The sequence below is a fragment of the Protomyctophum bolini genome (assembly GCF_963924005.1).
Source record: "Protomyctophum bolini genome assembly, chromosome: 16".
NCBI lineage: Eukaryota > Metazoa > Chordata > Actinopteri > Myctophiformes > Myctophidae > Protomyctophum > Protomyctophum bolini.
This window is the reverse complement of record NC_137877.1, coordinates 32,220,441-32,232,855: the sequence shown is the minus strand read 5'-3', so window position 1 is coordinate 32,232,855 and position 12,415 is coordinate 32,220,441. Positions and strand designations below refer to the sequence as shown.

At 42.0% G+C, this 12,415-nt stretch overlaps 1 protein-coding gene across 1 annotated transcript in view; it reads left to right on the top strand.

Moving 5' to 3' along the window:
- The window catches only part of hs6st3b (heparan sulfate 6-O-sulfotransferase 3b), a gene marked incomplete at both ends in the record, with an annotated part of 67,820 nt that extends 56,280 nt beyond the window's left edge, over positions 1–11,540 (top strand). The window contains one exon of the mRNA XM_080785500.1: positions 10,775–11,540. Within this exon, the coding sequence (XP_080641626.1) occupies positions 10,775–11,540 (766 nt within the window). The remainder of the gene's footprint in view (positions 1–10,774) is intronic.
- Between the last annotated feature and the right edge of the window lie 875 nt (positions 11,541–12,415).

The window sequence follows — 12,415 nt, the reverse complement described above, 5'->3', positions numbered from 1 at the left end:
CATCGGTGATATCAATGTCACTTTTCATGGCTGCTGAAATTAAAGACCGCAGGGATGGAGGAAGTCATTACTTAGAAAAGTCATTTAAACATCTCCTCCCATAGTGTATGAAACGGCACTGTCAAACGACCAACCTTTGCGTTCGGCTGCACAAGGTTAGTCAAGCACGTAGTACTTGTAACATCTCCTTTAGCGGTAAAAGATGCAGTAATCAAGATGAGACAAATTCCACAATGGTTTTTGTGTGCTAAGGGAACCTTCGCAGTTCGGTAGGCTTAATCACATTTGTCTTACCATAAAGTTTGTGCTGGGGTTAAACTCAATTATCTTCCTCGTGTTTTACCATGATGTAATTTTCTCTTTAGATGATCTCGCTAGAAACAGTAGTGATAGGAAATGATTTCACTGCAGCCAACCATGGTTTGCTGGATTCAAACCCAGGGAAAACAAACTTCTACCACTCTTCCAATCGGGAATTTCTCCATGATGGCAGAGTTTCTTTACTATACTACCACAAGCACAGACAAGACAATAGAAAGACAAAAACATTTTAAGATGTGTTGCAGAACTTTACTGTAAATCATTGGATGACTCCAAGCTTTTACTGTTGATTGTTTAATTGTGATAAAAAGGCAACAGTCAGTGACCAGATAAACAGTAGTATAAGTGCAACATTCTTAAAATGTAATCTCAAAACCCTGAAGGCTCACCCTTTCACAGTGAGATGCCATTAGGTTTTGAGGCATTTATGTCTTTTTAATGAGAGAGCTAAATTGCTTTCATACGCAGTGATTTTTGTGCAACTGAAAGCCTTACAGACTATGCATGTCAAGTAGACAGCTAAATGTTCCCTGGCACAGTGCAGGCCATGGGCTATAGCATTAGGAGGCTCACAAATGACCATGTGACTTCTGCTCTGCAAGAAAAGAAAAATTACAACGTAATGGATGAAATGCAGATTTCTGCCAGGAACAAGCTTTACGCTACAAGTCACCTACTCCTACATACAGGATATCATCACTTGTGGGTGGAAACTTTGTATGGTTACATTTCAGAAAATGTCAAAAAGCGCCTGTGATCCAATATAATTATTATTTATTCACAAGCTCTTTTCATTGGTTAAAAATGTCTAAAAAGACACACGTAACCACCTATAGTTTCACTTAATTGTAGCTTTTCTTTAAGAAATATAAAGAATAGATGATCTACAAGCTCCCAACACATAGGTAGGTAAACTGAGACCTCGCGTGGCTTATTACTTTTCTAAAGCGGTTACTTGAAATGGCAACATAAAAATCATAGACACGTCCTAATTAAAACAGTTCTTAATAATTCACTACAAGAACAACTTCTACAAGAAAGTAGTTCTCGGGTACCAGGAAGAGCAACTTCAACCTGACAGAGATGAGTGTCTGTTTACTCAACCACAGCCAGTCTATGTTAGACGTCAACTTTCCCCAAACAAACACATAGAGAAACAAAACTTAACTGTTTCTAAAACATAACTCAATATCTAGATATTCAATAGAGCAGGGATTCCCAAACTGTTGTGTGTGCACCCCCTGTGGTGTTTGAGTGCCTTCTAGGGGGAGCGCCTAGGAGGTGCATAACAAGGCTAATGGTGCTTGCGAACACTTAAAATTACAATTATAGCATGATGAACATATACTGCAATATATGGCAAGTGTATGCAGAATATACAGTATGCCATATATGTGGATATGAAATATTATAAGAGCAAAAAGTGTGAAGAAAATTCTGAATGGTGGAAAATCTTTCTAGACGCAAATGGGCGTGGCCTAAATGTTATAGTTAGTAGCTATAGAGCGTCGCAGTCCCGCCCCCTTTCATGACGACGCCAGGCCCAGGAATTTATTCCCAATGCATTTTTCCCATAGACATTTCAAAAAGTATTTATTTAAAGACGGTTACGCCGCGGACAAAGCCAACTCGAGTCGTGACAACTCATGACAACAAACACAATATTTTGGACCAAAAAAAAAGTGTTGTAACCTGCCGTTTTTTTCTTCTTTCTAATTATTTGTCCGGCCCAATTTGTTGTCATGAGTTGTCACGAATCAAGTTGGCTCTGTCCGCGGCGTAAACTTATTTAAATAAATCTTTTTTTAAATGTCTATGAGGAAAATGAACGGAGAATAATTTCCTGGGCCCTTGTATGGGGTGGGACTGCGACGCTCTATATGGCAAAAGGTAAAGTGGCCACCTGACATCTGTAATGACAACCACAGTCACAACCAGGAGATTATGTTCATGTATACAGTACACATTAAAGCATCAGTTGTTTAATATTTGCCATAAACATGGTATGGCTGAATGTCCTAAGATCAGCTCGCTCCTTTTGAGTACAGATATGTCCTCCTAATTAGTAGCTCCACCAAGTACCAACATTTTAGTCGTATAGATTTAAAATGTGTTTAAACAATATGACCATTGTGTTTGTAACTGCTGGGAAAACTATCAAGCAACCAGAGAAACATATATTTGCTAGCTGGCCTACAAAATGTTGTTTATTCATTAGTAGATGTACTAGTGGTATAAACACTGACTGGACATTGACAAGGTTTTCACACATCTCCTATTGCAGCAGCATTAGCATGTTGAAACCATCTAGGGCCTCTCCTAGAGATGTTAAGCAATAAATCATTGCAGATAATCATATTTCTTTCACCAAAAAAACAAAAACCCTGTCCATATTGGTAAAGAAACTTGCTTTTTCTGATGAGCTGGTGTTTTACATCTAGTTTGAGACCGCAAAGAGATGTGACGGGTAATGGATATTGTTGTCAAGACGAATGTGAAAATCTGTCATGCACACTGTCAGCATGAGAGCCTTGAAATAAATGAAACACAGAATAGCCAATATATGTCAAACTTTTCATGATGACAGGTGGAACTAAATGTAAGTATCATACAGTTTACATTTCGTTATGTAAATTGTGGAATAAGTCAGTAAGAGTAGACAGGCCAAAGACTGTGACTACATGTTATTATAGATGATTCTAAATATAAACAATCCAAACTCATTTTATACTTTAATACTTTTTACAAAATGTAAAGGCATTTTAACATCTATTTTCACTAATGAAGAGCATAAAAGTTAATGTACTTTGTGTAATTATGCCTTATGTTAATGTAAATAACATTAAATAAATAAGATCAGGCTGAAATTAATTATAATAAAAAGACTTCTGGTGGGTAAAATTAAGTATTTATTTCTCAGGAGATAATTGCTTTCTACTAGTTTTTCTTTGTGGGATCTAGCATAAACACTGATAGCAATTATTTCCCTCGTTGTACCCCATAATTACATTCACATCATGATTTTGACATTCAACCTTAATGCCCTATACTGTTCCAGAAAAATGCCTTGTGTGTTTAGAACAGAGAATACTTTATTAGGAGCGGGAACTTACTGTATTGCCTGTATAGGGAGCAAGGGTGTAGTATTTATAGTGCTTCACCCCAGGCTACAGGGCCGCATTGATGCTGAAATTAAACCTTGGAATCCTGCCAGACAATCTTCAGGGAGAGTCTCCTGGCAGGACACAATGCACTATAGCACAGTTCTTGGCCTTTCGCTCCCAGAAGGATAGTATGTACGTTCTTGTGCAGTTCCACAGGTAGACTGCATTGTTGTTGTCTCACCTGCTGGGGAACAGAATTCCTCCCTCAGGACTCATCCCATGTGTTAACGAGATGGCGACAGGAAGGCCAAGACAGTTTGTCCTCTACAAACCTTCTTTGATGAGATTTTAAACCCCCTGCCAATGGCCACATTGCAACAACAGCCAAGTCAATTTATATTCAGCCATATATTCTAGAATGTTTTAGTGTCTACACTTCTAATATATTGAGTTTGAATTGACCTCTGAGAGTGTAGTGCTCGCCGGGTGGTACAGTGGTGAGGTCCCTGCCCACACCACCACGGAGTGTAGTGGTTTGAATCCACCGCGGTGCATCCGGCATTGTTGAGCATCTATTCGGAAAAGATTGGCCTGTATTTGTCACTGAACGTACTCCTACAGCAACACCTGGAAGTGTTGGGTTGGAGGACTTTTCTCCCAGTGTGGGCTCCTCACTGGCAGGTGAGCCAGTAGGGTACAATAACAGCGGCGAGTGGCGCCCTCTGGCCAAGTGGTCCAGGCACATGCCACATATAGGCTTTGGCCTATTGCGCGTTCCGTTCATGACGACCTTTGCTGCATGTCTCTCCCCTTCTCTCTCTCCCTCTTCCCTGTCCATCTTCACTTGATACTATCAATAAAGTCAGAAAAGCCAAAAACGAATCTTTATTTTAATTTTTATAATAACCATACGTACCTGTGCAGTTCTCTATATTGGCCTTTACACTGTTTTCACTTTGCAATGTGGTACTGTTTGTTTGTGCGAGGTAGAAATGCTAAAGGAGTCTCTCAAAGAGCTGTAGAGTAGTTTTGCCCAGGGCAGCACCACCGGCACACCCATATATCCATTATCCAGTGTTGAATGCCAAGGTCCAGACATGATCTGCTACTTTGATGTAGAGTTCATGCCTGAGCTGTAGGCACGTTATCTCCAAGCGCCTGTATGTTTGAATGGTGGTAGTGGTGTTGGGGAGTGAACTTTTTATTATATTCAGTACGGGGCATGAAGGTGAAGATTGGCTAAACCTGCCTTTGGTAAGGTTGTTGTGCACATGTATCTCATGAGACACACTCACTCACAGTGGAGGAGTTTATTCTCTGTACCAACTGTAAGGTTGTTGTGCACATGTATCTCATGAGACACACTCACTCACAGTGGAGGAGTTTATTCTCTGTACCGACTATATTCTTCATCACACTTTTGGAACTGCATCGCAACCTAAATAAAAAGTAAATACTATATGTTGTTTGTAGATCTACAGTTAATAGTCTTGGTTTACATTTACACTGTAAATTACTGTAGATTCCACAGTAATTGTGTCATTATTAATTGCATTATAGGTAAATGAGTCATACTTTCGAGTTTCGTCCCTTTGTCTTTCTGTAGTAGGCCTACATACATCTATCTACTGTATGTAGGTAGTACTGTATGGATGCCCCCGTGATCAATGCCTGTGTGTTGACTCCTGTAGCACAAGCTTGCTGACTGGGAGCTTGTGGTTTCTGTGGCGGTGACTGACCAGCCCCTTCTCCTGGCTGCTATCTTCTCACTCACTGGATGTTCTGGGGACCCCCCAGGGACTCCTCTGGGACCCCCGGAGACCCCCACATGGTCACTCTCTCATTTCTCTATACTGTTTCGGATGTGGGGCGGCTCGCCGGAACCGGGCCGTGGTCCTGTGGGTCTGGAACTTCTGGGGAACCCCCGGGGACCCCCAAACGGAGTTGCACCACTCACTTCACAGTCACACGGGTGTGATTTGTTCTGTATTATGTTTCTATTCACATGAATGAAATCATTATGAACATCTTCCCAGTCCCACACCAGTAGGGTAGTCTCTTTGGAAACAAAGAATGAAGAGAAAGCTGCTCATATCTAGCAATCTAGCAGCAAAAGGCAAAGAATAGGGTAACGCACAACATAGGCAGAGATGAACACGGTGAACACGGCAGTTGAAGGGGAAGATTGACGAGTGAAATCACCAGTGTGATTTATCTGACAACCTTTAAGGAAAGGTTGTGTGTCCCCAGGGAGTGCTGCCATGCAGTAGAACATAGTGAAGAAAAGGTCAAGAGTCAAGTGAGGTGCAGGATTGCAGAAAGAGAATTTCCTCAGATGTAGCATTTCTTGTCTCCACTGCATTCTTGCAAGGCTGTTCTGGGTTTGTGTATACACAACATTGGCTTGTGATTGGCTGATCACCCCATAGCGATGATTTGATTGGCTGAGCAAAGTACTTATTGAAGATAAAGTGAGTGCAGAAAAATGAAGACGGAAAAGTGAGGATGCAAATTGTGATTGGCCAGAATGAGATGATGTATGATGATAAGAGCGCCCCTCACTTCACACGTGTGTGATTGCTTTGAGGAGCTCTAGCTCCTCATGTTCAGCTTTGGGTGTATGTGCAAACACAAACGTCTTACACAAACATTACATGCCATTGACAATGAATGGACAAACACAAACATTGCAACACAAACATTGAAGTCAAAAGAGATGACACAACTTGTGGCCGAAATGAGATCATATATGATGATGTATGATGATAAGAGCGCCCCTTCACACAGGTGTGATTTTTATATTCTATTGTGGTTGGCTAACATCTAAAGTGTGGTCTACTACTTACAGTACACTGCTCACTGCATTAGCCTTTCTTCTACACTTTGATTGATTGAATACTTTATTAGTCAGCGATGTAAACAGCATGAGGTACAGTCAGGTCGTACTCAGACATAGGGACATACATAGATACAGACATACACACTCCGTCACTTAAAGGATCGGTTGGCACCGCTTAAAATAACACAAACATTTCATCAATAAATACAAAACACTATACTGTATATATCAGTACAAAGGAGAAAAGGGGAAGACATCAGTAAAGTACACCTCCTTTCTATTGGAAATTGCATTCACCCACCCTTGTGGTCTCATGATAGATATTTGGTACAAAATCATTGTCGCTTCCTCTAGTAATGTTGTTCATACAGATCAGAGCGATGGTTATTGTTTCACTTCACCCTGATGACTCGTTCACCTTCAAGCACATGATGCTACAATTTCAAAATTCTACACTTGATCTGTTTGACAAGAGATGTCAGCTTATCCACCGATTCCAGTCATTCCACATCCAAAGGCATGAGCTGAGGCAAAAAGTACATACCGGTATGTCCTTGACTCCTTTTTAGTAGCATGCAATCATGGAGGGGCAGCAGGCTGAAATCATGTCATTGAGGTTAATTACAGGCAATTAAACGCCAGTTGGCTGTTGCACTGACACTAGGTGAGGATGAGTCGTGGTTTACAGTCTAATGAGTCTATCAGAAGTGTCTGTCCGTGTGGTGTTATTGGAGGGGGCGGGTGTGGGAGCCTGAAGGTGTGGGCTCAAGTCTACTGTAACTTCCTGTGGAGCGGTTCTATTTTTGTTAAAGTGACTTTTGTCCTTCATACATACTTTTGATATTCTACATTCTACACTACAGTATTAGAGCTGTGTGTTTTGTGAATAAAGTCTTGAAACACTGCATTATGTGCACACGGTGCCACACAACGTTATATTAAACAATGGAGCTTGTGAAGCTTGTAAACTTAGGTTTCAAAAGGCTGACAGCTTTCAAATCATCTTGATTTGATAGCTGACAAATCACTGTAGCCCGGCGTAGATGAATCCTACGGTCCGTGGTATTAATCTTCACATCAGTTATAAAGCTGTATTGCTATCTGCTTCGTCCTGTATATCACCTCTCTTAATTTTCCCTTTTCCCCCCGTGATTCCATTCCTCCCCATCTCATCCTCTTAAACAACCCTATTTAGCCTAAGTTGCTCTGCTTGTTTCTGCTGCTTCAGAGCTGAGCATTCTGGGGAATCGGGGATGAGTGAGATTCAATGTATCTCACATCCATTATTGATCCTTATCCTTATTACACGGCTTGGTTGAATGCTTGATTCTGATTGGTCAGTCACAACATTCAGCGGTGTGTTATTTCTTGATAACAGACCAGTCCGCTCAGAGCGCTGACTAATCAAAAGCTCGGAGCACCTGGCTGCGGCGCTGCGCTGCTTGGATTTTATGCTGTACCCAAAATGACATAACCTGACTCCGCCAGCTGGTGGCAGCAGAGATTTCCTCCTCCTGCTCCCATCTGGTCCCTCTTGGGCAGAGACGATGTACTCCGAGCCATTTCTGACCGGAGAGATATGTGCCCGTATGCGGCCGCTAGAGGCGGAATTAACGCGATACTGATGATGTATTGCCGCGCTGCCACAGTGCAAATGTAAACACAACCTAACAAGACTACGACTCGAAATGATTGTGGAGATATCATCATTTTTGTCCCGCTGCTTCCGGTTTGTCGTTTCTGCTTGAGAGAGCCCAGATCCAGGCAGGAGGAGGGAACTTGTGGACTCAATACTGCCGCAATCTGGCGGAGTCGGCTAAAAAAATGACAGCCATGTAAACTAACACACAATGTCATTTAACTAAACAACATGCTTTCAAGAATGTTTTTGAAAACATTTGAAGCGAGAAATAGACGACGCAGTACCCAAACATTTATTCCATTTGATCAACACTCACTTTCTTGTTTCCGAGACGACTCGTTGCGCTCTAGCTGCTGCGGCATTATTATTACATATTTAACCAAAGTTGAACAAGGCCTCTAATTAAACACTTAAACACACAAAGGTTGGGAACTCTTTCCTGAAGGATTTGTCTCTGTTACAGTGTTAATGGCTGTCCACATGACAAATGTTAGCTGTAACTATAAATACATATTTTTAAAACAATATCGTTGGGTCACTTTTAGAGCAATTTGATGGACCATAGAATACTGACAGCGAATCAAATTTTACAGGGCATCACATTCAGCACATCACTTACCGTATGTACATAATTATTATTCGTTATTATTGTGTACAGTAGATGCTCACATTATTATCATTATCAATCTTAAATTTGCAGCTGCTATTTCATTCATTCATTCATTTTCCTTGGTGGTGGTGTTATTATTATTATAGGTATCCTTATGATTTACACTCTGTCAACACCTCATATTGTGAGCTTGTATAGTTTGGCTATTTTTTGGCATGTGACATCAGTTGTACGGTGAAGTATAAATCAGGTTTCAGAAGGGAGAAGCTCAGCGAGACGTCTCCACAGACACTGATGTGTTGTGACACTGATGGTGCACACAGCTGACCTTTGAGGCTGTTGAGTGCGGCTCAGACAACACTTGCTGCATGTGTTTGTGTCCCAGAGACAGTCTAATGAGGATGTGTCTGCCCACTCCAAGAGGAAGTGCCAGAATACAGCTGCTGCCAACAGCGCTGTAATCACAGCGCCTTTGCCTGACTCATATTGCATTACATACTTGTCTGGGGAGGATTATTCCTATGGTGCTTTAAAGGGTTGAGATATTATCCCCTAAATTAACTTACTGTAAATCTTATATATATTTTGGTATTTTTGTGGTTTGATGAACCAGACAATAATATTGTTTTTGTTTTGTGCACTTGGCTGAAGGATTGGTTTTTAAAACATACAGTGTGCTATACAGTGTAAAATCTGGGAGTGCAAATTTAACTAGTCTATAAATAGACTCTGCAGTGGCAGGGAGGAAATGCTGTTTTTGGTAGTAGACAATTGTTAATGAAAATTAGATGAAGTGGCTCCACCAAAGTACAGTATGACTGAAATTACAGTAGATAATTTGATCTATCTTTATTCTTTACTAGATTAATTGTATTATTCCATTATCTGTCTGTCTGTCTGTCTGTCTGTCTGTCTGTCTGTCTGTCTGTCTGTCGTATAGTATAAATCAGGCATTACAGCCTTGAGACTGTGTGATTGTTCATGTGCACAGACATTTTCCCTGTGCAACCTATGTCCATTCCTTTGTGTGAATTCATGTGGATTACCCAGTAAAAACTCTGTATTAATTTAACTCTGAGGGTGCACAAAATGTCAAACGAACACTCAGGATTTGACAGTGTATTTTATGTTTGTTGTTGAAAGAACTGAAGCATGGAGCAGCTTTGGAGTCAGTGTGAAACCTCAGTGGCGCGCTCCACTTTATCCGGCCGGTCTGCTCTCGGGGGTCACATCAGATTGCCGCTCCCATTAAATATTCTCCTGGCACTCTTGAGGAAGACGTCACCTTAGGGGAGGCCTGCTTGGCCAACACCTGTCCCATCTCTGCTCTCCATTTGAGCTTGTTTTGACATACCTGTGGTTCAGGGGAGTGATAGATCTCCTTGGAGGTCCTCAGCCTTGCGATGAAGGGCGGACGGATGTGACATGCTGGGTTAATGGACAGGCAGGTCTCAAGTGTGCTCAAAAGAAAATCGATCTCCAGGACAGCTTTGAACGGATACTGTTGAGTTAACCTGTCATATAGTGCTATTTATTATGATGTTTTGAGTTTTGAGTTCATCTGCTTTGAAAGTGTTCTATATTCACACATTGTTAAACAGTAATGCTGTATTTCAGGGCAGATTCTGTTATCCTCCTTCAACCAATGAGGCGCAGTACTGTCCTCTACTTTGAATGTCCTTATGTTGGCACTACAGAATGCTGATGAATCTAAGTAAAGCTTCCTCGTTTGTCTTCCATGTTCAGTGGCTGTCCTTAGTCTTACAAGGATTGAGGAGATAGTCACTCTCTGGAGGAGAGTCAGTGGTGCATATGAAAAAGAATCACTCATTTAACAGCAACTCACCACCAAAATGCCAATGGAATACATTTTATGCTCTTAGAGGCTTTATAGGATTGGCTGACAAATGATGAGTATAATTTGTGCCTCTTCCTCTGAGCTTCACTTAGCGTAGGTGGGTCCGTTTTATTGACGGTAATCATGCCAATCAGAATTTCCTGAAAAGGAAATACAGGCAGGTACTGGACTAGGAACAAAAAACTCATCTTGCACTCCCTGTATGGTGCAGAAATACAATGTACTGTAAAAAGCTCTCTCTGATAATCTCATTACTGAAACTTTCTGTTTGCCAATTAGCATTCAACCTTGAAGTGTGAAGCCTAGTCAGAAAAGTCACCATCTGTCAGTACAATGCAGGGCAACCCTCTGTGATGTTGATGTGCTCACAGCTCTCTGACTGTGTTTGTTTTGGCTGCAGGAACTTCTACTACATCACCATGCTGCGCGACCCAGTCTCCCGCTACCTGAGTGAGTGGAAGCATGTGCAGCGCGGAGCCACCTGGAAGACCTCCCTCCACATGTGTGATGGACGCTCGCCCACCCAGGATGAGCTGCCCACCTGCTACAGTGGTGATGACTGGTCGGGTGTCACCCTGACGGAGTTCATGAATTGCCCGTCCAACCTGGCCAACAACCGGCAGGTCCGCATGTTAGCCGATCTCAGTCTGGTCGGCTGCTACAACCTGTCCTCTATGAACGAGAGCGAGCGGAACCACATCCTGCTAAGCAGCGCCATGAGCAACCTGAAGACCATGGCCTTCTACGGCCTGACCGAGTTCCAGCGCAAGACGCAGTATCTGTTTGAGCGGACGTTCAGCCTTCGCTTCATCGCTGCGTTCACACAGATCAACAGCACGCGCGCCGCCAACGTGGACCTCAGCGAGCCCGTGCGCAAGCGCATCGAAGAGCTCAACTTCCTGGACGTGCAGCTGTACGAGTACGCCAAGGACCTGTTCCTGCAGCGCTTTCAGTTCACCCGCCAGCGGGAGCATCAGGAGGTGCGCTTGAAGAGGCGCGAAGAGCGGCGCTGGCTCCGGGAGCAACGAGAGCAGGGCAGGTCCTGGCTCCCCAAGCGCAGAGGGGACGGGAACAGAGGTGGGAATGACGGAGGCGATAGAAAAGTTAATCACGGTGAATTAATTACCACTACTGAGGACTACACAAGCCAAGTGGCCCGTTGGTGAGGCTGTGGTTCCACATAGAGAGAGTGAGAGTGAATAGAGATTCTACAGAGAACAGTTTCAATACGTACTGTGAGCCTCTCTCTCTCTCTCTCTCTCTCTTTCTCTCCATCTCTCTCTCATCTCTTTCTATCTTTTTTTGTCTCACTATTTATCTATCTACTGTATCTATCTGTTTCTCAGCTTCAACGTGATCCAAGCGCTCTGCTAGTTTCTTTATTGTTATGAAAACTGCCAAGTCTGTGAGTCTCACAGCAGCTCTGCCTTGGAGTGCCCTTTGGTGTCTTAAATCTTTAAATGGATGGTTTTATTGATTATTTTGTAATGGTTGTTGATTTTGGTTGATTTTGGTTCTTATGTTTCGCTCCTTTATTTATAGGCTTATGCCTTGGTTATTCATTAACATGCAGATTGTTATAACTATTTAAAGACAGTAAAGCTGAAAGGCAAAACAATCAATAGAAACCGCTCATATGCTGCTGTGTTTTAATTTTAAATTGGACATTCACTGTGAAGGGGCGAATGTCAAATTAGTTTTTCTCGTAACTGGCAGAATAATTGTTCCACTTGAATTCTGTATAGAATAATTTACCGTTGCATGTCACACGTCCATGTTATAGTTATAGAACTGGGGAATGGAGAGTGACTTCCATAAAGAAATGATGAAAGCCAAAGTAAACACATTTACAAATTATATAAAAGTATATCTCCAATGTTGATATAACTGCTATACACCCTTTTTTAGTGCAATATTCTGCTGATTGTACCTATCCCAGAGAGAACTTATTCTTCATGCATTTTCTTTTAAAGGTATTTTGGGGGCTTTTCTGCCTTTATTTCTTTGGATAGCACAGGAAACAGGGAGAGAGAGAGAGAGA